The sequence below is a fragment of the Heteronotia binoei genome, chromosome 2, assembly GCF_032191835.1.
Source record: "Heteronotia binoei isolate CCM8104 ecotype False Entrance Well chromosome 2, APGP_CSIRO_Hbin_v1, whole genome shotgun sequence".
In the NCBI taxonomy this organism is placed as follows: domain Eukaryota; kingdom Metazoa; phylum Chordata; class Lepidosauria; order Squamata; family Gekkonidae; genus Heteronotia; species Heteronotia binoei.
In genome coordinates this window covers 122,708,395-122,734,673 of record NC_083224.1, presented here as the reverse complement: position 1 = coordinate 122,734,673, position 26,279 = coordinate 122,708,395, and the positions used below count along the sequence as shown (strand labels likewise).

General features: G+C 41.1%; 2 protein-coding genes across 3 annotated transcripts in view; one reads left to right on the top strand and one right to left on the bottom strand.

Moving 5' to 3' along the window:
* The window catches only part of ITGB3BP (integrin subunit beta 3 binding protein), a 70,661-nt gene extending 56,742 nt beyond the window's left edge, over positions 1 to 13,919 (top strand). The window contains exon 9 of the mRNA XM_060231939.1: positions 13,589 to 13,919. The gene's annotated coding sequence lies outside the window, so the exon portion shown is untranslated. The remainder of the gene's footprint in view (positions 1 to 13,588) is intronic.
* ALG6 (ALG6 alpha-1,3-glucosyltransferase) overlaps positions 10,796 to 26,279 on the bottom strand; it is a 31,798-nt gene continuing 16,314 nt past the window's right edge. For both annotated transcript variants that reach the window (XM_060231935.1, XM_060231936.1), the window contains 9 exons: positions 23,246 to 23,310; positions 21,494 to 21,679; positions 20,852 to 20,987; positions 19,089 to 19,174; positions 18,618 to 18,702; positions 14,031 to 14,101; positions 12,832 to 12,900; positions 11,999 to 12,197; positions 10,796 to 11,477 (listed from right to left, as the gene is read on the bottom strand). In XM_060231935.1, the coding sequence (XP_060087918.1) occupies positions 11,280 to 11,477; positions 11,999 to 12,197; positions 12,832 to 12,900; positions 14,031 to 14,101; positions 18,618 to 18,702; positions 19,089 to 19,174; positions 20,852 to 20,987; positions 21,494 to 21,679; positions 23,246 to 23,310 (1,095 nt within the window). In that variant the 3' untranslated portion in view covers positions 10,796 to 11,279. The remainder of the gene's footprint in view (positions 11,478 to 11,998; positions 12,198 to 12,831; positions 12,901 to 14,030; positions 14,102 to 18,617; positions 18,703 to 19,088; positions 19,175 to 20,851; positions 20,988 to 21,493; positions 21,680 to 23,245; positions 23,311 to 26,279) is intronic.

Below are 26,279 nucleotides of genomic sequence, written 5' to 3'. Positions count from 1 at the left end.
GCTATTTAAAACTACAATCCTAGAAGCTCAGATAAAATATATACCACAAGTTAGGAAAGGCACAAACAGGTATAAGAAAAGGCCTGCATGGTTAACACACAAAGTAATGGAAGCTGTAAAAGGTAAGAAGGACTCCTTTAAGCGGTGGAAAGCTACTCCAAGTGAGCTTAATAAAAGGGAACATAGGCAGTGGCAAATCAAATGCAAGTCTATGATCAGGCAGGCAAAAAGGGACTATGAGGAGCATATTGCAAAAATCATAAAGACCAACAATAAAAATTTCTTCAAATATATTAGAAGCAGGAAACCAGCCAGGGAAGCAGTGTGGCCCTTGGATGACCAAGGGGTAAGAGGATTACTGAAGGAGGACAGGGAAATGGCTGTGAAGCTGAATCCATTTTTTTCTTCCGTCTTCACTGTGGAAGACGAGAAGTGTTTGCCCGCTCCAGAACCACTAATTTTGGAAGGGGTGTTGAAAGACCTGATTCAGATTGAGGTGACAAAAGAGGAGGTCCTACAACTGATAGACAAATTAAAAACTAAGTCACCAGGTCCGGATCCAAGAGTACTGAAAGAACTAAAAGTTGAACTTGTGGATCTTCTGACAAGAATATGTAATCTTTCATTGAAATCTGCCTCTGTTTCTCAGGTCTGGAAGGTAGCAAATGTCACCCCCATCTTTAAAAAGGGTTCCAGAAGAGATCCGGGAAATTACAGGCCAGTCAGCCTGACTTCAATACCGGGAAATTTGGTAGAAACCATTATCAAGGATAGAATGAGTAGGCACATTGATGAACATGGGTTATTGAGGAAGACTCAGCATGGGTTCTGTAAGGGAAGATCTTGCCTCACTAACCTGTTGCATTTCTTTGAGGGGGTGAACAAACATGTGGAGAAAGCGGACCCAATAGATGTTGTTTATCTTGACTTCCAGAAAGCTTTTGATAAAGTTCCTCATCAAAGGCTCCTTAGAAAGCTCGAGAGTCATGGAGTAAAAGGACAGGTCCTCTTGTGGATCAAAAACTGGCTAATTAATAGGAAGCAAAGAGTGAGTATAAATGGGCAGTCTTCGCAGTGGAGGACGGTAAGCAGTGGGGTGCCGCAGGGATCAGTACTAGGTCCCATGCTCTTTAACTTGTTCATAAATGATTTGGAGTTGGGAGTGAGCAGTGAAGTGGGCAAGTTTGCAGATGACACTAAATTGTTCAGGGTGGTGAGAACCAGAGAGGAATGTGAGGCACTCCAAAGGGATCTGTTGAGGCTGGGTGAGTGGGCGTCAACGTGGCGGATGAGGTTTAATGTGGCCAAGTGCAAAGTAATGCACATTGGGGCCAAGAATCCCAGTTACAAATACAAGTTAATGGGGTGTGAACTGTCAGAGACTGACAGAGAGATCTTGGGATCGTGGTAGATAACTCACTGAAAATGTCAAGACAGTGTGCGATTGCAATAAAAAAGGCCAACGCCATGCTGGGAATTATTAGGAAGGGATTTGAAAAGAAATCAGCCATTATAATAATGCCCCTGTATAAATCGATGGTGCGGTCTCATTTGGAATACTGCGTGCAGTTCTGGTCACCGCACCTCAAAAAGGATATAGCATTGGAAAAAGTGCAGAAAAGGGCAACTAGAATGATTAAAGGTTTGGAACACTTTCCCTATGAAGAAAGGTTAAAACGCTTGGGGCTCTTTAGCTTGGAGAAACATCGACTGCGGGGTGACATGATAGAGGTTTACAAGATAATGCATGGGATGAAGAAAGTAGAGAAAAAAGTATCTTTCTCCCTTTCTCACAATACAAGAACTCGTGAGCATTCGATGAAATTGCTGAGCAGTCAGGTTAAAACAGATAAAAGGAAGTACTTCTTCACCCAAAGGGTGATTAACATGTGGAATTCACTGCCACAGGAGGTGGTGGTGGCTACAAGCATAGACAGCTTCAAGAGGGGGTTAGATAAAAATATGGAGCAGAGGTCCATCAGTGGCTATTAGCCACAGTGTGTGTGTTTGTGTGTGTGTGTATATATATATATATATATATATATATATATTTTGCCACTGTGTGACACAGAGTGTTGGACTGGATGGGCCATTGGAGGAGGAGGAGGAGGAGGAGGAGGAGGAGGAGGAGGAGGAGGAGGAAGAAGAAGAAGAAGAAGAAGAAGAAGAAGAAGAAGAAGAAGAAGAAGAAGAAGAAGAAGAAGAAGAAGAAGAAGAAGAAGAAGAAGAAGAAGAAGAAGAAGAAGAAGAAGAAGAAGAAGAAGAAGAAGATGATGATGATATTGGATTTATATCCCGCCCTCCACTCCGAAGAGTCTCAGAGCGGCTCACAATCTCCTTTACCTTCCTCCCCCACAACAAACACCCTGTGAGTTGGGTGGGGCTGGAGAGGGCTCTCACAGCAGCTGCCCTTTCAAGGACAACCTCTGCCAGAGCTATGGCTGACCCAAGGCCATTCCAGCAGGTGCAAGTGGAGGAGTGGGGAATCAAACCCGGTTCTCCCAGATAAGAGTCCGCACACTTAACCACTACACCAAACTGGCTCTCCATGTTGGCCTGATCCAACATGGCTTCTCTTATGTTCTTATGTTCACATGTGATAAATTGTTAGTTAAAAGTTTATTTCAGCTCTCTGTACAAGAGAGTACATCTCCACTTAGAAAAAAAACCACCTCCAGCTTTCCAAATCAGCGTTAAAAACATAATTTTAATCATAAATCTGTATCTGCAGATACCAAATGTACTTTGTGGTTGAATCTTTCTGATTGGTTCTTAAGGAGTTGCAACTAGTCAGCTATTCCTAATGTTTTTTCTTTGATTATACAAAGTTGAATTTCCTTTCTTGATTATTGAGCTCATTCAGGTCCTTTCCTACTATAAAATTGTGAACTAAAATAAATCTGAGAGGCATTTTTAACATCCACTATGTAACCGTACTTTAAAGAAAGTGTAATATCTCTTTTTAGATGCATAATGATCATGTAGTTTTGAACAGTGTGTGAAATGGAAACAGTGTATAATTGTTGTTGAATTGCTTTTAACCAACCCAGACCTTAACTGGAGAATAATTCACCCTGGTGTAAGATTCTGCAACTGCTCAATCCTACTCAAAAGGCTGAAAAGAAACACTGTAAATCTATCTCCCCACAAATACCAGCTAAGGATTCCTCAGTGAACTAGGCAGGTGCACATGTAGATACAGTTTCTTGCATCTAATTTAAACTTTACAATCTGCAGAACCAGATAATCTCAATGTAAATAGTATACTCATCCATATCTCTCTTATGCAAATGGATAATGGCACAAGTCAAATTACTTCTGTGTAGCTACAAAGCCCAGTTCTTGCACTACCTTGGAAAATGCTTCAATGAGCTTTGCCTCATACTTGGGAAGCAGAGCTCCTCTTAGAGATGGGCACTATTTCCCAGGACTTCAAACAAACTGAAAATTTCACAGCAATTATATGCTCCAGGTTCCCTCTGAAGGCATGCCAGTTTTACTGCAAACAATGAAGATTGCTTGCCAATTTGTGGAGCATTGTTTATGCATCTTATCAACACTCAGCAACACAAGTAGCTCTTTGGCCAGCACCATTTGCTTTATGTCAAATGGAGCATTTCCAGTGTCCTTTTTAGTTACTACCATGCCTTAACTTAAGAAAATATCATAGAAGTCTCATTTTCCATCACTAGAAAACTAAAAATGTCCAACTTGGCAGTTCTGTGCAGATTTACTTGGAAGCAAGTGCCATTAAATATAGTGGGTCTTACTACTGAGTAGACCCATTCAGTATGGTGTTGTAATAGTTTTTAAATTCAGCACTAAAAAGATTAACATTTTTGTTCGCTGGTAATTATAGACATGAGAGCTGGTAAAACTACTTACAGTGTATACTGAGAGCTATTCATTCAAAATAATTGTGAGATAATCTTGGAATCAGAATAGTACAAGCGGGAACTCAAGGAGTGCAGGGGGTATTTCATTTCCCCTTTCCGCACTGTTTACTCTGTCTCTTCCCTAAAATCCCCCATAGCCTCTCCCTTCTTTCTTTCCTTTCCACTATCCAAGCTATCTCCTCCCTTCCCTGTCTTCAGCTTTCCTGTCCCCTGGAAACCTCTTTCTAGGAAAATTTTTGGCCACCAGGCTGGGGAATCCACACAGATTTGCAAGGGGTTCCTCTCTTTCCCCTATATCCCAATCTTCACAATATTTCCTCCTCCTGGCAGCCCCCATATCCTCACCATTGCCTGCAGCCATTTCCCTTTCCCACCTGCTTACTCACCAACTGTTATCTGCCCCTTATCTTCAGCTATATAATTTACTTACTTATTTTATATGCTGCCTTTCTCCACAATGGTGAGTCAAAGCAGCTTACATCATTTTATCCTCACAACAACCCTAGGAAGTAGGTTAGAGACTGTGTGTGACTGACCCAAGTTCACCAAATCAGCTTTCATAGCATAGTGAGGATTAGAAATTTCTAAGCACTACATTACACTGGCTTTCATCGGGTGGCTGCTGTTGAACAGTAACAAGCAGCCAGGTCTGGATGAGTCATAAAAGTTGGCCAGTGGTTGCTGGCAGGCTGGGCCCCAATTAATCAGTAAAGGTCTGACTCTAAGAAGGCACACATATTTCCTGGGGGCTTGCATCTTGTGCTTTCAAACAGGGCTTCTAACAGGGGAGTTGAGCTTGGGAGTTCATCATTTGGAGTACTGTGTACAATTCTGGCCACCACACCTCAAAAAGGATATTATAGCATTGGGAAAAGTCCAGAAAAGGGCAATTAGAATGATTAAAAGATTGGAACACTTTCCCTATGAAGAAAGGTTAAAATGCTTGGGACATTTTAGCTTGGAGAAATGTCGACTGAGGGGTGACATGATAAAGGTTTACAAGATTATGCATGAGGTAGAGAAGGAAGTACTTTTCTCCCTTTCTCACAATACAATAACTCGTGGACACTCAATGAAATTGCTCAGCAGTCAGGTTAGAATGGATAAAAAGAAGTCCTTTTTCACCCAAAGGGCAATTAACACATGGAATTCACTGCCACGGGAGGTAGTGGAGGCTACAACCATGGACAGCTTCAAGAGGTGATTGCATAAACATGGAGCAGACGTCCATCAGTAGCTATTAGCCACAGCATATTGATGGAGCTCTCTGGGGCAGTGATGCTCTGTATGCTTTGAGGGGGGCAACAGTGGGAGGGCTTCTAGTGTCCTGGCCCCACTGATGGACCTCCTGATTGCACCTGGTGTTTTGTTTTTTACCACTGTATGGCACAGTGTTGGACTGGATGGGCCACTGGCCTGGTCCAACATGGCTTCTCTTATGTTTTTATGTCAAGGGGGAGCAGGAGATAATCCCTATAATCTAAATTTCCTGAAGAAGGGCATGCAAGCTCCACAGCAGCAAGGAAGACAGTGAACCACGTTATTCTTCCTGCATGGAAACCTATCATTTCAAATAAGCACCCTATTTAACACCTTTTAACAACCAAACCAATTAAAGCCAGCAGGAAAGTGGGGCTATCCAGGTTTGCAGGCAGTGCCATAAGCAGGTATTTTTTGTAGAAAAAGTCCAGTGGGAACTTATTAGCATATTATACCACATCCCCTGACATCACTGGAAGTGCAGATCTTGCTGGCTTGTAATGTTAATTGTTAATACATGAAAGCTTAATGTCCTTTTTCTATGTAATACAAGGAAGTTTATTTAAACAGAGCAGCACAATCAGCTCAAAATAAAGGATACAAAGAGACTGACACTAATTCAAGTTTATGCTCAAAGCTGTTTTTCAGATCACCTCTGTTTCATCATCTTGTGTAAAGTTTCAAGCAATATGTTTCTTTCAAAGTCCATTTCTTAACAACTTGCCCTCTCCCTTATCTCTGAGGGGGGTAGGGGTTGAAGACTTTGCTTTTCTCTTGAGGTCCAGAAACTTTTTAAAGAGTCTTTCAGACTACTGGTTCAATCTCAAATACACATTGAGGCTTGCTTGCTTGTTCCCATCCAGCTGAGCTCGCTAGATTTGAGCTTTTCCCATTTCCCTCTTTTATTAGTATTATTATACATATACCACTCAGAAGCTGTATTCTCTGCCACACAAATTGGACCCTCTCCCAATTACTCACAGCATTGTGAATTGAGTCTAAGCATCTAAACTGGACAAAGCTGCCACAGAAACCATAGCCCCCCCACCCTCACTTTGTGAAGTCCCCAATGAAGACAGCCATGCTGGGACAGCCAGCAACAAAGTAGCATCCCTCAAAAGCACCATAGCCACCCAGTCTGTGTCCTGTGTGGCTCCTGGGGAGAGAAAGTAAGTCTCTTCACTATGCACAGTTGTGGATGGATAAGGGGCTGGGTGGGAGGAGGAGGCAACAGTCCATGAAGTGGCAGCCCAATGCACCTGGCTTCGGGGGGGTGGGCAGGCAGGCTGGCTGGCTTGTCCTTCCCAATCCCAGCTGGGACTTATACCATAACCCTCCCCCCACTCGAGCAAGCCGAATGACCCTGCACTCTGAAAACCCACTAGAGAAAGAGGCGAGCAAGCCGGAGTCCTGCAGTGGGCAGATGGCTGAAGAGGAGGTGTGCCCGCACCATAGCACCGGACCCAGAGCTGCCTCAAAAAGCTGCTGGGCTAGGTCCCTGGCAAGGGCAGAGTGGCGTCCTGCCGCCATGTTGTTACAGGAGGCTGGGGAGGTGATGCAGGACCAGGGAAGCCCAGCTGTGTCTGAAGCCAGAGCTGCAACCCTGGCACACAGAGAACCAGTGTCTCCTGGACTGCTGTCTAAATAGGTTGACAGTGGTCATGGCACCAACATTGAGAAATGTGGTTATGTGGTCCTGGAGGAAAAAATAGGTTACTAGGCAGAAAGTTAAAGGCCAGGACATCAAAGGTAGCATTCTCAGATTGCTACCAGTACCATGCACGGGACCATCTAAATATATTATTTTTAACTTAAAATACAAACATACTTAAAACTCTTGCAATATTTTGTTTAAAATGGAAAGGTGGGGGAACAGTGGAATTTGGCAGTGCAATTTTTAAAATAAAACATCAAGAAAAAGCACAAGGCTCTAACTCTGTGGAAACAATGAAATGGCATTGTAAGCTTCTCCCCCCCCCCTTTCCCGCCCCAGTCTACTCAGATTAATAGCTTTCCAGTATAATATCCCCCTTTGTCTGTGGGTTCCCACATTACAGTACTCATTAGGTTAGATCCATTCAGCAGAGATAAACCATTCAGCATCAAACTTTTGTTTGCAAGGATGCAACTCCAGGACACATGAGTTTCAGCTGGCTATAGAAATGCTGAAAATGTAACCATCTCCACTCCATCTGAAACCATTGCATTTCACAAAGTTGCAAGGAAAATGGACCTTCAAATTCACCCCAAGTTTTCCTTGCAATAGTCAGCAAAGAAAGGCAGGAAGAGCCTGGGAACTGAGACTCAGCCTCAAAGCTTCAAAAAGCCTTTGAAGCTCCCAGGTTGAAACTGAAAGAGACTCAGCCTTGGTGCTTCAAAGAGCCTGGAAACTCTAAGAGACTCAGCCTGGGAACTTCAAAGGGTAAGGACAGGAGGGGGGAGAGAAAAAAGCCCCTTGGGCCTGATCAAAGCCCTGGGCAGGCCGGTTCTGGCCTGTGGGCCAGATGTTTGACACACCTGCATTGACCTCTATGCCACTGTAGGCTCTCCAGAGTAACTGGTTACATACAGACTGTGGGACAGATGCTGGACTAGATGGGCCATTAAGTCTGACACAACAGGGCTCTACTTATGTTCTTATGACTCCTACAGAGGCCCAAACAGCCCTGGAAAATGCTCTGCCCTTTTCCCTTGCCTTTTACTGCCAAAAACCAAGGTTTAAAGGCTGGCAATACTGTGTGGTTGCCTAACAATGGCCACTGACAATGTTTCTTGAAGCTGCTGGCCTCTCTCTCTCCACGTGCACACATGTTATATATATTCCCTAGTAGGTAAGCATAAGGCTGCAGCCTAAACCTGTTGATTTTTTTGTGTGTAATCTCCACAGTTTTGACCAAGTTGAGAATTACATATACTGGCAAGGAGCTGGGGGTGGAGGATTTCATTTTTTCCTCCACCATTTCCTAAAAGTCTCCTTAGCTTTTTCCTTCTCTCATTCCAACCCATTCACCAACCAACCTTTTGTCTACCCCCCCCCCCATCTTCAGCTATATTATTTCATTTATACTCCATCTTTATTCACAAGGGGAACCCAATGTAGCTTACATCATTCTCTTTTCATCCATTTTATCTTCACAACAACCCTGTGAGGTAAGTTAGGCTAGCACTGGGTTATTGGCCTGAGGTCAACTGAGTTTCTGTGTCAGAATTGTAAATCAGAACTGGATCTCCCATATCTAAAAGATTCTTTTCCAATGAAAAGATAATTAAATTTAATATCGCTCTATCAATTCAATGACTGAAGTTTAAGTCTACAATTAAAAGATTACTGATTTTACTGAGGTTAATGCATGCATACATGTATTGGATCCAAAGAACTGCATATGGCTCCTTGCTACCACTGCCTTACTACACTTTAAAAGCTGCTCCTCGAGATCCAGGGACTTCAGGGGACAATGTAGGATTCTGCACAACAGGCTGTAACTTTAAGTAGACAGACACCTGCAGAAATCACGGGACCCTTTGTATTCAACGTATCATTTCCAAAGCAAGAAAACCAGGTTTTACATTGATGTAGAATCAAAACCTCACACAGGCCTACAGCAGTGTATATGATGAAAGAACTGCCACTTCCATTCTTTATGTGGTTAACAGCACAACCCTAACCATATTTCTTTACAAGAAGGTTCAATTAATTTAAATGGGACTTATCCCCTGGTAGGTGAGCATAAGGCTGCAGCCTAAGCCGATTGAAGCAGCTACTGTCTCTTGACCTCGTATACTAAGCTTTTCCTCTTTTGAGAACAGCTGAGTCTATTAAGAACCATTTCCTAGTTCTGCATAAGGTAGATCATGTAGCTCTCAGTTTATCACTCCTGAAGGCCATCTGAAGGACAAAGAAAAGAGATACATATAAAACTAATGTTTTTATATGCTGGGGAACACTTGCTCTGGTCTTCTCATGCCTGCAAAAAGGGAAGGGTAATGGAAATTTGAGACGCTTGCCCTGTCATCATGGGTGGCTGTTTCACACTCCTTAAAAAAAATTCTTTCAGTGCTATAGCTTCTCAGAAGTATTTTACCAATCTGGATTTGGGTAGAATAGGGATTATCTTTCCCAAGATGCCATGGATACTATATTGTGCATGCCTTAATACCAGTAAGGGGTCACTCTCACTGCCTTTTTTAAACCAGAGTAAAAATACTATGCTATTTGTAGTCCACTTTCTGCACTATATCCCATGAGTTAGACTATTTGGTTGTTCAAATTGATTTCTAATTCTGTAATCTTTACCCTTTTATTTACTGATGTTTCATGCTGATTGCATCATTTTTATATTTTGTAATTTGCCTTGAGTCTTAGCAACAAAGGCAGTCTATAAATAAAATAAAGAGTTGAGGTTTAAGGCACCCACTGTAATGCTGAGCTGTGCCCTGTGCTGGAACAGAGTTACTCCTCATGGCCATGGCACCTGTGCCTCAGTGCAACCCACCATAAAGGAGGGAAAGCAAAATTGTTCCTAAGCAGTATTTAAGGAAATATTTTTAAATAGGCTTTTAATGTCAACTTTTAGATGACAGCTAGAGTCTAAAGATCTCTAAAGAATGCTACCTTCCCCTGTCTTAATGTGCTTTTTGGAAATGTAATGTGTGAATGTTTATATTGCCTTTCTGTTATCTGTGAGGCACCTTTGCTGAATATTTCATGATAGATATTATAGTGTACAGAAGCTTATACTTCTGGGGGCACAAGTGGTGGTTCCCAACATAAAGTTTCCTTGGAACAGGGTTTCTTCCACTTTAATGTAAGAAAGTAAGCCTGATCCATGGCATTTTTACTTTCAACAATTATCATTTTGATAAAGAAGTGTTGAACACTTTTGCATGCTTAATAGGGTGCTAAGATTATTCAACTAATCAATCATGACCAGTCCTAAAGGCAAGCTGAATGTTATATTTAAAATTACTGCATAAGATATATTGAACATGGATGGCTGGGACTAGGAACAAGAAGTCAGTTATACCTGTGCCTGATGAGGATGCATATATGGAGTAGAAATGCCAAGCTGCTTCCATTCTTCCGTAAGTAGCTGCCAGAACTTTGCCTAATTTTTCATATGTCATATATGTGTTTTCAGTACACCTTCACCACCACCCTTCAAGACATACAGGCATGGAGATAGCCATAAAACACCAAAGAATTCAAAAACTAGACTGAACATTTTGCATCAACTTCATTTGCAAAGTGCACCATTTGAATTGGAGGCACTATGGAATTTCAAGGCTATTACAAAAAAAAGTGCTACAAAAAGATGGATTTCAGAGTTTCTTGGTGATTTGCTGCTTATACATTCCTGCTGAAGTGCTGAATTAGAACAAAATATATGCAAAGACTGATCATTTTATTTTGCCTATAAAATTTGTAGCTCTCCATCACTGTGCAGTTTACATGAGGATATATATATGAAAAATAACGTTAGCCATCACTGCACCTTGGAACTCTTGTTATGGACTTCAGCTAGTATAGAGGTTAATGCTGAAATAAGACTGTCATGTGAGCATGAACCATGACACCAAGTCATGAATATTAGTGCAGTGGCCTTGATGATTTTAAGCATATCATATGGAGTTTAGTGAAATATTGTACAAGGCAGTTTAATGTTTGTAATCAAATAGGCTATAAGAGGCAGCATTTAATAGCAACAGACATGAGTTACTGCTGTAACATATAGTTTTGTATCTGTGACACATTTCATTTCTGGAAGTACATTACATTGATATTAATACTATTAAATTAATTTGGGAGATTTTATTTTTTTAAAAATGGTACAAGTTGCTGAGTCATCCTTAATGATTTTCAGGGCAGAAGTAGCCTTTTCATTTTGCACAACACATCTGCAATTACGGCTTTTATTGCATACATAAAGTCAATTTCAAACACACCAGTAACATCTACTGACAGTTTAGAGACAGGACAATTGACATGTAAACATTTGTCTGGTCATCTCCAGGAAACGTGAAACACATGAAATGCCTCAAATTATATACAATTTATATCACTAGAAAAAATAAAGGAGGTGTATGCTTCTTGACAATTTTAATGCGTTGGGTTGGCATTTGGAACTAATTGGATTTTTTCTGGTTTTGGCCATCTCTCAATTCCCATATTGCAATGACATTAAAATACAGCAAGAAGAACAGAAAGTGTAAGCAGGATACAGCTGAGACAGCTACTGGAAATAAATCTGGGAGCCTTTGTGGAGGATCCAGTGTAGCGCTCATTAAAGTCAGGATGCCCATCAGAGTTATTGAGACAAGGAACTGAAAGGAAAGGAGGAAAAAAAGGTAGACTGGTTACCACTGATTTACAATGTCCAATAAGTAGTTTCATTGCTTAGGCGCTCTGTTTTCATCATCCTTATGGAGGATATTTCAGCAAATACAATGTGTCTCTAACATGACATCTTATGTTCTAGTTGCCAGGGTTGATGTGAACAATAACATTAAGTAACAACAAAGCCTATGACAGCAAAGGATATCTAATATCTGTTGTGCACAAAAGTTGTTCTTTTCAGTGAGGGGTCGGGATGATATTGCATAATGGTGGATTCCATGTTATCATTTTTAATGGTTATAATTATGAAGTGCTTCTTTCTACCAAATTTTCCAGCAACAGATTTTACAAAGTGGGCTTTATAGCAACAGCAGAACCAGATGGGAGGGATACTTGGCAACTCTATATGATGGCCTGTGCTGCATTCAAATACAGAAACAGAATTAAAGCATGTATTCCTTTGAGAAGTAATGAACAAAAGATGGGACATTTTTTATAAACTACTTACTGAATTCTTGAAAACATTTGGAAATATTCTAAACCAAGGAATGTATTTCCTGACAGAAGTAGAAAATGATTTCAGCAGCAGATCATCTTCAGAAGTTTTTTCAAATATTGAAAATGAAGTTGTACAAGCGGTAAGAAAGGCCAGTGTTGTCACAAAGTAAGAATGTAGTAGGCCATCCTTTAGGAGAAGAGGGAGCATGCTATTGAGAAATACAAAAATGAATGTATGTTCTCTCAAGACTGCACAGCCAGCAACTTAGAATCATAGAATCACAGAATCAGTTGGAAGGTACCTCCAGGGTCATCTAGTCCAACTCCCTGCACTGTGCAGGAAATTCACAAATACCTCCCCCCCACACACACATAGTGACCCCTGCTCCATGCCCAGAAGATAGCAAAAATCTCCAAATTGGCCTGGAGAAAAATTCCTGACTCCAGAGTGCCAATCAGCATTCCCCTAGGCATGTAAGAAAGAGCCACAGGAACTATGCACTGATGCAACCCTTCTCCTCATGATCTGCCTAAGTTCACAGAATCAGCATTGCTGTCAGATGGCCATCTTAGCCTCTGTTTAAAAACCTCCAAAGAAAGAGAGCATACCACTGCCCAAGGAAGCCTGTTCCACTGAGGAATCACTCTGTCAGGAACTTCTTCCTAATGTTTAGCTGAAAACTCTTGATTTAAATTCAACCCATTGGTTCTGGTCAGACCTGGGGCAACAGAAAACAACTCTGCACCACCCTCTATATGACTGCCCTTCAGGTACTGAAGATGGTTATACCACCTCTCATGGGTATGTGGAAATAATTCTTTAGAGATACTAACGAGACTCACCTGAATGTTGAAACAAGCAGAAACCATGCCGACATAAAAGGAATTTCATTTATAACTAAGCAGACTGGTCTAAGGGTAAACAAACACATACATTGTCAAAGTAACGTTTTAGCTGGTGAGCATCAGGGTGATTTTCACAGTGCTGCAATACATCTTATAGTAAGTCTTACAGTGGATATGCCCCCACAGAAGACCACTAGGGCATCTTCCTATTAGGATTAGTGAAGAGTTTTTTATTCATACAACTGCTACCAGTGGCCACACTGCTTATCACATGTAATAGCAATCTTGAAACGGAATTTATGTCATGGAGAGTTAATGGAAAGTTCAAACAAGTGCCCTGACCAAGCAAGCCTGATCTCATCAGGTCTCCGAAGCTAAGTAGGGCTGACTGTGGTTAGTACTTGGAGGGGAGACTTCCCTGAAATACCCAGTCAGGAGGATAGGGGCAGGCTCTGTTCAGCCACCTCTCTGAATATCCTCCAGCCCCCCAGTAGGGGTCAGTCACCAGAGATCAATATGACTTCCAGGAACAGACACACATGTACACACAAAATTATACAAAAATACCAAAAAAAGAAGTCCAAAAAGTCCCCAAAACTCAGACAACAGAACTGTGATACAGGCACTGGGGCTTTGTGGTTCTACAGTGTATGATGTCAACGCATATTCAGTATTCCAAAAATTGGCACAAATCACAAAACTACCTACTTTAGTTGTTTTTTCTTCCACCTCTCAATAACCTTTCTACTTACAGATCTACTTTCCCACGCTGGTGAAAGCAAAGCAAGAACTTCATAGCCTGAGGGGGACTCTGTAACAACTCTGAAAGCAGGGTTTGGTTTTACAAGGCAAGGACATAAAGGTCACCACCTTGGGCGGCATATACCAGCTGCTCTTTCACACACACTCTCTGAGGAAGTGCTATAAAGATGTCTAGTTATTCCAACCTTCTAAATATTTTATACTCAATTTTTGGATTAAAAAAAAGACTCTGGAATTACAAGGATGCGCTAATCCCTCCTAAAGGACAGTGCAAGTTGTGCCCTTGCTTCAGGGGCTCAAGCCTTATTCTCAATGAAATTCCATGACCCATTGAATAAGCATAGCTGTTTAAAAATTGGCCCATATCACACATAGATATTCACTATGCCAATAGGTAAGGAACAAAATATTTCCTGTGTCCAAATGCTACTTACATTGCCACTAGAAGAATAGATTTTTCATGCACTTGGAATGAGAAGAGAAAAAAGGACAGTGCACAGGCAGCCTTTTAAAAAGAAAGTTAACCAGTGTTAATTAGGATGCAACAAAGGTGCTTTCATTTCCACAACCATGTCAATATTTTTAATATTTGTTCAGCAACAGCAGCTAATGTATTTATATCTGCACACTGAAAGGCAAGTCACTGAACATACTGTATGTATATATAAAATGCAACATTTGGCCAACAGTCCAAAAAAATCCATAAAAATTCATGCATGCAGCCTAGGTGAATTTGGGCCCAGATGGCAGGGGCACCCAAAACACTCAAACATGACCTGAGTGGATGGGTGGGTTCATATGGGAAAAAGTGGCCCTTAATGTATGCTGGCCCCAAGCCAAATAGAACTTTAAATGTCAATATCAGTTCCTTCCACTGAATGTGCATACAAATTAGGAGCCAGCATAAATGGAACAAGACTAGAGTGAAATGGCTGTTATGACCCACTCCACTCAACATTCTGCTGCATTTCAGTTTATTGACTTTCAACATCTCAAAACTGTCTCCAGACACGTGTTCAGTTTCCACAGCATTTCTGGGATCTGCTAGAAGCACAACAGAGCTAAGTGTCAGGTGAATATTAGAAGCAACTCAGCCCAGATCTCCAGATGACCTCTCCCAGCAGCTTCAAGTCAATGTTAAAAAGCAGGAGGGACAAGATAGAACCCTGCAGTACCCAAAAGGCCAGGGGACAAGGGGTGAGCCACAGCCCCACCCACACCCACATCACTCCGAAACCTACATTCAAGGCAGGACTGAAATCTTCACAAAATGATCCTTCCCAGACCCAGTCCTGAAACACAATGCTGAAGGATACTATGATCAATGGCATCAAAAGCCTCTGAGGTCCAGGACAATAAATTGGGTTGCACTCCCTTTGTCCATTTCCTGGCACAGGTCATTCACCAGGGCATTACTAATGAGCCTCTCGTGACTACTGCAGAACAGCTCATTAAATCTGACAGTCATATTTTTAAAAATTAAAACGATATGTGCAGGCACATTGTACATCTTTTATAAATACTGGTGATTGTGACTTTTGGGCCAAGCTGCACCACGTAATGACAAACAAACTTCAAAATATGTATCATGTACATAGTGACACTGGGTGTATCAGAGCTTATTAGCATACATCAGGCAAAATTTTGCTATGAAGGCATTTTAAACATTTCAATAATTTTGATTAGCATAGTATATAATGTTTAGCCGCCCTGAGCTTGCTTCGGCGAGGAGGGCAGGATATAAATAAAATGTTGATTGATTGATTGATTGATTGATTGACATATGTAGCCAAGCATGGTATAGTGGTTAGAGTGTCAGAACAGAATCTGGAGAACCAGATTCAAATCCCCACTCTGCCATGGAAGCATGCTGGGTGACTGTGCTCCTGAGACTCTCGCCCTAACCAACTCACATGGCTAAAATGCAGGAGAGGACAATGATCTGAGGCTAAAATGTCGGAGAGGACAATGATGTAAGTTGCTTTGGGTCCCTACTGCAAAGTAAAGTGAGGTATAAATAAATAAAAATTAAGAGATCTTCTGGATTAGTGATGGGTACAAACCTAAAATGGAGGTCTGGGGTTCAGGGCAGCCCACAAAATGAACACCGAATTGACCTAAATAGGCCCTGCCCAAACTGGTCCAGCAAGTTCAGTTCCCCTTCTCCCAACTGTGGCAAGCCATGGCTGGGAGAAAGGGACTGGGGACCACCCTGAAAGGGACTTCCCTTCCACCTTTCTCCTAGTCACAAGTCACTGGGGCCAGGAGGAGGAGGAGATTGCTTGGGAAAGGACTTCTTTTCCCCCTTTCTCTCAGCTGTGGCCGAGAGGGAGGGCTAGGGATTGCCCAGAAAGGGGCAAATGGCTGCCAGCCATGTAAACCTAACAGCTGAGTAGTGGGTCGTACACTGTTCAGCTGTTAGGTATAAATGGCTGACAGCCATTTAACCATTTGGTTTTGCTCCCTGCTACTTTGAAGAGGGTAGCAAAACTGAAGGATTAAATGGCTCACAGCCATTTAAACCTAATAACTCAGCAGTGGACCCTGTGCCATTCTTCTATTAGGTTTAAATGGTTGGCCCCAAACAACTGAAATGACCAAAAATTCAGTAAATGTTCAAGGAAGGCACTTTCCCCAGACATTGGTTCCAAGGTCTGAACTGGCCCAAGTTCTTGCCTAATTCTGCCTCATGACCTGGTTCACACCCATCTCTATTCTGGATCATGTGGAGAGTGTATGATCTGCAGACACTCTAACTTTTACAGGAATGCTATACCTTGAAAGCTGTTAATCAATTCACTGACTTTTGTACTCCAGACTACAAGTTACATTCTAACTTGTCTCTAACAGGTGGTGTATAAAAGGCGTTACAGAGGATGTTAGGGGAACAGATGTTTTACCTGTCTATATCAGACTGAGAGCATGATTAGGTTTTTGTTATACTCTGTAGCTGACCTGACCTTGGGATTGCAACTGGTCCTTCTTTTAATGGGATTCTTTTTGTTTTATTTGCTTTCTGTTATCCAAACAGTAGTCAACATTTTTGTAGATATAGCCAGAATGCCTCCCAGTAAAGTCTGAGGTCAGCTACTTCCAGGCTTTTCTTTAATGCTGCATCTGTACAGAACATTCTTGTCCTTTCTCTGTCCTCACACAAAATATAACTATTGAGAATGCCTTTGTACTTCCAGGACTTAAAGACTATTTAAATATGGGATAGTTTGCTTTATGTTTTTAGCATTTTAGTTCACACCATGCACTTCGTATTTTTGTGGATCCACTGGGCTAATATTTAAAACACATCTCTGCTAACACTCCTATTTTCCTCTCTAGAGGTCTGAAATAGGTGGTTACCCAATTTGAGTGTGGAGGGGGTGTTCATACTTTCTCAGGTTATGGAGTGGTAAGTAAACACATGCATTATTCTAAGCTTCAATGGGGCTGCTAATTGGATTGTGATACCTTATGCTACCAAATAACCGCTAACACATAATTAGTGCTCTTCATTCCCAGGGACAATTGTGGGGTTATTTTCCTTAATATGGGTTATTGATTTGTGCCTCTAACAACATGACTAGGTGGACTGCACTGACAGAGCATTTACAGAGAAGAGTGAACATTATGAAAATAAATAAGCATCATACCAATACACAAGCATGTGTTTAGTAGACAAAATATGGTTTAGTCTACAGCACATGAACCAACTGTCAAACGGTTATCAAATTCTTGTGGGAGGAATGTAGTAAGGAAAGAAGTTTCAGTTGGAATTGACAAAATGATTCATATATTTTTCTACAGATACTACACTACTCGTTTCTAATCTTTGAAAATGCAGACAATAGAGCAGCAAGACTTGGTCAATTCTGAGAAAGAGCACCTTAAAAATGGTCAGCCTCTATGCAGCATCTACTTGTGGAGATGTTGGTGTGCATCTCTTCAACTTGGCTAGTACCTGTTGGTGTGCATCTCTTCAACTTGGCTAGTACCTGTGCAGGTACTACCCAAGTACCTTGGCTAGTACCTAGAAGTGATAATGGGTATCTAGTAATGTGAAAAAATATGGTCACAATTACCATACAATGTCTCAAAATTTGTGGGCAACACCCACCAGAAGATATCTGAGCAGAGAAAACTGCCTGCCTTGCTTTCTTCTACCCCGCAGGCAATCGCTGCAATTCTTGTTCCAAATGATGTTGCAATTCAGGTCAACAGCATGTGCAGCTTTGGACTTTTCAGGTATATTCTTGCTATTAAAGGCCCTATCTCTATTACATCTAGGTGTAACATTTTGATCCCACATAATAGAAGCCATCAAATCCCAGCTGGACTCCAGCAGGCACAGAACGAGGAGGGTGAGCAATTTCTAAAAAGTCTAGTCACAGGATGCTTCCTGCAACATAATCACACAGACCTCAGGCTATGGCTAATACAGTATTCAGAGGTCCACTGTGATTGATTCTGTCATTGCTCAGAGATGCAGTGGGTTACAGGGAACCTTCTTTGGTTCTTTCCAATAATAGTTCCATTTTGTACAGATAAAGAGAGAGCAATATTAGTACGACTGGGACATTTACTTTCAACAGGTTCACATTGGATAATCTATTCTGACATAGAGAATGCCTAAAAGTACTATTTGTGGTTTTCAAGGGCATCTCTATTGGCCAGACAGATTGCCCTATCAAATTGGAAATCTGAACCCTAGTCACTTGAAAATCAGAGGACCTCCTAGACTTCAATGTAAAGGGCAAGGTGGTATTAGCATACAAGAGCATGGGAAGTACTTCATGTCCCACAGCACAAATGGCTGAATCCATAATGATTGTAGTGGATGGAACTGCCCTTCCCTTTTTCATGTGTCTCCTTGTTTTATTTTCTCTATTCTGCCCTCCCCAAGCTTTTCGCTTTAAACAGGCAGAGTAGGAATGATGGGGGGGGGGGGGGGGGAGAGGGTCATTCACTGGCAAGATTTGTACTTATTGTAAAACGTATGCTTTAAATAGAAAAATTTGCTGTACACTTACCAAAGCATATTTAAATCCTTTTAGAGAAGGCTGCAGGGTTAGTTTAATACAACAGGGAAGTAGGCTCAGAAATGTTAAAGCAAAGCTGTAAGACAACAAAACAATAACTTTAACATATTAAAAACACACTAATTTAGATACACTTGAATTCACCTATAAATATAGTTCAGTATTACTACTGAGTCAGATTTATTAGCGGCCCATGGCCAGTATGTACAAAAAAATACTACGATCGCACACACAAAAAACCCCATTCCTACAATTAAAAACACAAACAAATTATCTCCTAATATCTTGTCTTCATGGTTAAAATACAAAGAAAAAGCAGCAACTTAATACTATTTAAATCAGTTTTATGGTGAACTGGTGTCCCAATCTTACTTTATTACATGTTAAAATACTCTTTTGAAATCATTCCAAAATGTAATACAAACAAACTGAAAGTCAATTAGGACTTCTGCTCTCACTTACCTCAGTTTAAACTGTGTTTGGGATGAAAGAACTGTCTTAATTTTGATAAGGACACTTAAGGTGCACCATATGTTGGCAACTTTATCCTGAAAAGATATTTTAAATGCTGCATTATTTTCTGATGGGCATTATTCACATGATAAATGACAAAGACCCTCCAGAAGAACATCTAATGCCAAGCTTAAGTGCAACACCTGCACTTCTGTGACCTTGACTCATCATTGTGCACACTGATTAAAATCAAGTGTTCAATTAACAAAGCACATTTCTTAGATAAAAAGGCAAATTTCCTGACACTCACTGTAAATATTCTAATACAAAATCATCTATACCCAGAAGTTTTCAGTTTTAAAAAATGAGAAACATGAACCTTTTTTCAAATGTGAAGCCATGTTATATTTTGCCACATTCTATCACTAGAACATATTTAGCTCTGCTTGCTAGTTGCTAGCAATGACAGAGTTAACCCCTAATAAATCAAGAAGTCTAAAGACATTAGCAGTTGTGCTAGGATCACTTTCCAAATTAAATTTGTAACCACACAGCTAGCATGCTCATGAAACTCATCCCTAAACAGCTGCTTGAATCACAGCTGTGTAGACATAACAGCAAGAAAGCTACTACCAACAACTGAGCTGTCCCTTCTTATTCACTTGCAAGTGTACAGAACACACATTGCAAATCTGCTGAAGGTGACAAGTGCTTGGCAGCACCCACAAACACATAAGATGCCTGCTTAATAGCCAGCAAGGTTTTACAACTATCAGCACTTGGAGGCATATCTGTAAATGGGAACCAATTCAAAGACCCTGTCACAGGCACCCCAGTATAAACTTACTGTGCATTGCTTACATAGACAGTTTCTCAGTTTATCCAGATTAATATCTAAATCAGTCACTCCCTTGGTCAGCTCCAAAAATATTTCAGCTAACTTTAGACCCAAATTCTTGGGATATCCTGGATAAACTGAATGGAGCTCCTTTATTATTTTTTAAAAAGGCCTTCATTAGTAAAATCTAGCAATATGTAAAATAAACACAAACACCAAATAGCCGACAGAATTCTGGCTTATGAATTTCCATATAAGTTTACCCTTCACACACAGAAGTGAGGAAGAAGATCTTAATATTTTCTTTCACCATGCTAGCACCACAGCTACTGTGGATACCAGGACTTTAAAAAATAAGTTTGGTACCAAGTTCTACCAATATTTTTCCCTTGTTCAGATCAGTCATGTTTGTAAATCAAACCACTCTACATTATTCTCAGCAGGTCTGGACTTTACTTCCATCAAAGCAAGCTGACATTTTAAGTTATATCAAACCAAGGCTTTCAGTGTCTTTTGAAGTATGCAGCACCACAGAATCAATTTGAAGACTATTTTGGAATAGTAAAGAAGAAAACCCAGAATGAATTTAATGCATTTTTTTAGATGTTAGATAGGATAATAGCACAAGGGCACTCTTAATTACTACGGAATCTATTTGAATGGAAAACTGAATGTCTGAGCTATAGATCTGACGATGGGATAAATGCTGTCTACTCATATAATATCCCGAAAGATACCAGCTGAGCTAGGGGTTAAATACTGGATTAAATAACTGGCAAGAAATGACGGCCAGAGAAGGCAGATCATATTACTAGCCCTCTGGTGTATCTTCCACATGAAATCCCTAAGGGTCAAACTGAAGGTTTCTCAAGGGAGCTAAAAATATAAAACATTTACAAGAAGCTTGGAAGGGGAGGGGAAAAAAGAGGCATACCTCAAACAAACCTCGATCAACTGGAAAGAGTCTTCTAAGTACTTGTAAGATTTGCTCCATTTCTGTACAAAATGGAAGCCAGCAGAAAGCAAAAGAAACAACTACGATAGAACCCAGTTTAATTAACAACAGTAATCTGTAATATATAAAAGAAAATAATCCAAGCCTGAAGAAAAAAATGCAAAAGTCATATGAAAGGAACTAATAATAATGTTTGTGCATTTTCAGACTTGAAGGCTGACTTAACACCATGTACATGAACATGCGATAAATAACCAAAAGTGAAAGATCTACTAGCAGTCAAGATCAGGGATAAGAAAACTGTTAAATGTCAAAAGACACACTAAACTTTTTATCTTCTAAATCTGGATGTCCATTTGTGACCTGCGCTTAACTAATGACAGGTGTTGAAGAGAAAAGATAGTTGTGTGTATTTTGATACACTACGGACACTCTTAAAACTATTTAGTATGTTATTTAATGACTTAGGAGAAACATGTTCTACTGGGGGGAAGGGGGAGTGAAGAATTATAATGACATGAATCTCTTCTCCAAAAGCTTAATTGAGAAATGAATGACATGCACAAATTCCCAAGGCAAGGCTGCCTAAGTGCATTCCAGATCCATTTTCTGGATACTCACCCCGTTCCCATCAGGCCCTTTTTGAAACACTTTCCCAGAAGGTAGCAGAAGAAGGGCAAAGAATGATAGAGCTCCATTTGTTTATAGTTTATAGCTAAACAAAATGCTATTGAGCCCAAAAGATCCAAATCATAAGACAGGCAAAGCACTCCCCACAAAGCAAAGCCGAGGCTCACAGAATTATATATGGTTTTCATGTTAAGGACAAATCCATTAATAACCAGATGCTCAAGGATATACTTTAGCAAGATGATCTCCTGCTCACCACCAATAAGGATTTTCTATGCCATAAACTGACCATATGATCCAGCCAAAACATTGAGGCCCACTGATTTAAAGATGCTACTGATTTAGCACATGCTAAATTTTCCAGTTGAAATCCATGTGACTTCAAAGTGGTTAATTTAGTATTCCAGATCCAAAAGACAGAGCCTGAAACCACATTGTTTGTCTCCTGTTACTGGAGCTCAAAGGGAAGCAATCTCACAAGAACAGCTTAGAGGGCATTCCAACAACCCTGAAATCCATAATCTTGCCCTCACCCAGCTCCAGCCTGTCATGACAATGGCATTTCATCTGGCTTGCTATATACACACACATCACTTGGCGGCTCACTCCTGAGCATGTAAACTGGATCCACTGAATTGTATTTCTGACAAAATGACAGGCAATATCAAACATCTGTCTCCTGTGTTTAATATACACAATTCCCATTTCAGTTATTAAGTGATACACATGCACGGGTGAATGCATTCATGCTTATACCACCCACTTCACATTGAAAGAAGGCCAAAACAGACATGATACTGGGAGATCCCTGACCAGATCCTCTCAGTATTTCTAAAAGACAGCCATGCTGGATCTCTGTTTAGATAAGGAACAGGTATGGTGACAGAGAAGATATTCAACCCTTCAAGGCTTTCCTAACTGCATCCCATACTGTTAGTTTTGGAGGGGAAAAGACCAGCACCCTCCCTCTCTCATCTCCCCCACTCCTTTCCCTAACTAACAACAGCTATGGGGACAGTAAATAAAATCACATGCAGATGGAATGGTTGAACTCCTGCTCCTACAAGCAGCTATTAAATGTTAGGAAAATACAGTCACACACCGCCCACTGTCAGATCTGTCTTGGCTCTGAGTGCATGCTGTCACAATCCATGTAACAGGAACAGATCACTGTGATTGTGTAACAACTCTAGATTGGATCCTGCAATATTTCTGGTATTATAGGAACCATTCAGATTAACAGACACACAGACCAAGGGTTGTGCTGGAGAGATGGGAAGGGGGGGCCTCCTTTCTCTCTGTTCTGCAAGTGCCAGCTCTGCTAGCACACAAGACAGGAGAACAATTTCACCCCTTCCATCTCCCAGATCAGTGCCCCCCCCACTCCACCAAGTCTGCATGGGTATTCATCCATACGGGACCCATGGCCCCAAAGAATAAAGTTTCTGGAAGTCAGAAGGGACTGCTGGTGAGTGAAGAACATGGGAAAAATCCATAGCTTTCTGCTGGTAGAAAATATAAGATTTTCATAGGATTAGTAAAATTCATGAAAAAGACACATCATTATGGATTACATAAATAAAATCACTCTGCAGTTATATATATTAAGAGGTATAATCATATGGGGGAGTATACAAAACACAAATCTTTACAGGCAATGTCTGTGTTCATTGTAGATTGGCGTAGAGTTACAACATCAAGTTTGTAGTTATTCCGCTATCACATCATCATATGGAAGGATACTGAAAATGTCCATAATCAATGAGAATGAGGCCTGGATATTGCAATATGCACAGAGCAGTAGCAATCTGTGAAATAAAAAGACATTTTTAAAGTTACCTAATTTTATAAGAGATAATCAAGTCCTAAATAGAACAAATGATGGTTATCAGCCAATATGCTTAACTTCTGCCATCTAAAAAGAGGCAAGCAAGACCATGTCAAATGCACAACTTTTGTTTTACTATTTCACAAAAGTAGCAAAGGGCCAACGTAAACATGGTGTGCAGAATTCCTGATCAGGATTTCCCTGGCCTTTGGAAGAGATAGCCTCGATCCTGATCAGGCTACAGTATCAGGGAAAATGCATTTTGCCTTTCCCCATGTACTAACCCAATATAACACTCTCCTCTCACCCTAGAAAGGTTTGCTAAGATTTCCCCAGAAGGGCAAGCAGCAACTATGGAAGCAGGGCTATTTCCAAATTTTAAAAGGTGTGCATATGGGGGGGTTAAATCCCTCTCCTCCTATACTACAGCCTAGTTTCATGGCTACTAGTCAGTCTAGATATAATTTTAGATATTCAGAATAATATTTGAAATTATCACCACCACATGTGCATTTCCTCACAATGATATCATGACGTGCTTCAGTTGTGACTTTGGAAGCAGACAACAGCATTGTGTCAAAAAGATCCCTATGGGCAAGAAGGGGGATAATTCCTTTCTTCTGTGGCAGCCATCCAATTCCCATTGCGTTTTGCTCCTAGGGGCTTTCTGTTCTCTGGGGGGCAGCATTTTGGGTTGCTTCCCTAAGCTGTGCTTGCTTGTGTGCATGGATTTAGATAGCATCAAGTCCAGAGAGAGATCTCGGGTCAGTTTATAAACTACAAAGAAATTAAGTTTTTTTCTAACCCACATTTTTTGTAATGTACAAGTTGGTTCAACTGGCAGTGGATTTTGTTCTTTTAAGGCATTCTAAAGTTGATGTCATGGCAATTTTTTAACAATAAAAGAACTAATAGTTATTCCATTTTATATCTGATTACATTATATCAGGGTTTCTCAAACTTTTCCCCCCTGTGGCCCGGTTATTTTTACACTTCTCCTTCGTGGCCCACTAAAATTCAGGGGTGGAGCCTTTGGGGGTGGAGCTGGGAGACAGGAATTATGTCATTTCCTGTGGTGTCACTTCCAGGTCAAGGGCCCAGTGATGTCACTTCCGGGGCACACTGAACCAAAACTCCACCTCGTCCTGTGATGTCACTTCCAGGGCACTCATCCAAACCTGCCTTTTCTTCTGAAATAACTTCATTTTCAGAAAAATCTCTCTGAAACTCATGCTGAGCCAAAATGGGGGTGGAAAGTGGGTGGTCTGCAACTTTTTCATACATTCTCAGGGTTCTCTCTTTCCACCCCCACATCTGCATGCACCTATCTGTTTGTGTGTTCTTCTCCAGCTTGCAAGCACTCCTAATGGCCATGTTCAATTGCCTGCACCACTTACACATCCCTTCCTCAACAGCACTGGCCACTGTATGCAGTTGGGAGTGCTGTTGCCATTGCCATCAGGAATGCCAGCACTGTGTACCACCTACACTGGGCCCTGGCAGCTGCTCTACCTCAAAAATATGCTGACACATTTAGTAGGCCCTTCCTTCAGTTGCTACTACTGGAACCCTGCCTCAAGCTACAACCAAGCTTTCTTGGTTTCAATAAAATCTTTTGACAGCTATTTTTCATATCTTTTTTTGGCTGAAACACTGGGAAATTGCTGTGAAAGGTAGCAGAGAATTGTACTGCAATTAATGAATTAATTTCAAGTTATATGAAGTTCATACAAACTTTTCTGCAGTTATCCCAAAAAGGATATTTATGAGAGGCTTGCAGCTTTTTACTGGCTGTTTTTCATGCCTTTAAAAGCAACCTGTTGTGCAGATATTTAGCCAGTGAACTTCTTTCATCCTTTTTAATATCTACAGGAGGAGTTTAATTTTGGTGCCTACTGTTAAAAGCAGGACCAGTAAAATGGTGCCAAGTGCATAATACCATCACTTCCAGTGCTGTTGAGATATACAGCAGTAATCTCCAATAATCTCTTTCTGCCCCACAACTCTCACTCACTCACACAGAAATTTCATAGAAAAGCCAGCTGGCTACAACTGGGGGTGCCAACTTTTCATTGGCAGAGCTCCTATGTCTGCAACAACAGTATGATGAACAGAAAAGTTTCATCCAGTAAAAATGGAAGGAAAGAAAAAAAAAAGGGGAAGGAAGGAAGGAAGAAAGAAAGAAAGAAAGAAAGAAAGAAAGAAAGAAAGAAAGAAAGAAAGAAAGAAAGAAAGAAAGAAAGAAAGAAAGAAAGAAAGAAAGAAAGAAAGAGGGAGAGAGAGAGAGAAGGGAAGGGAAGACATGAAAGAAAGAACATAGAGAAGCCATGTTGGATCAGGCCAGTGAACCATCCAGTCCAAAATTCTCTCACACAGTGCCCAAAAAGCACCAGAATGTCCACCAGTAGGGCCAGGGCATTAGAAGCCCTCCCATTGTTGCTTCCCCCCACTCCAGCACCAAGAAAGAGCATCACTTGCAGGAAAAGAAAGAAGTGGAGGGCAAAGAAAAAAAGCCTTGCTCACCATCAGATGACCCCAGCCAGCAACAATTCTGCACAGGGGTCATTTGGTAAAAAACAACAACAACAAACTGGAATGCCCACTCCCCGCCCCTCCCGGCTGAAAAAACACCCCCCCTTCTTTGCCACGCAGGACTCGCAGGGAAATCTCCCCAAAAGAACATACTGCAAGGCACATGAAAGTTCATACCTCGAAGAATGCTTCATAAAGTGCCAGCGGACTCCGGCTTTTCTCTCAAACACTGGGAGGGGGGGAGAAGGAAGGAGAGGCAGCCGAGCTCCTCTCTGCACAACACAGAGACATTGGGGGATGGAAGGAAGCAAAACAGAGCTCAGGCCTTGCAGCCTGTGTCAGTCTTCAAGACTAGCTTTTATCTGCACAACACAGAAATGTTGGGGGATGAAAGGAAGGAAAACGGAGCTCAGGCTT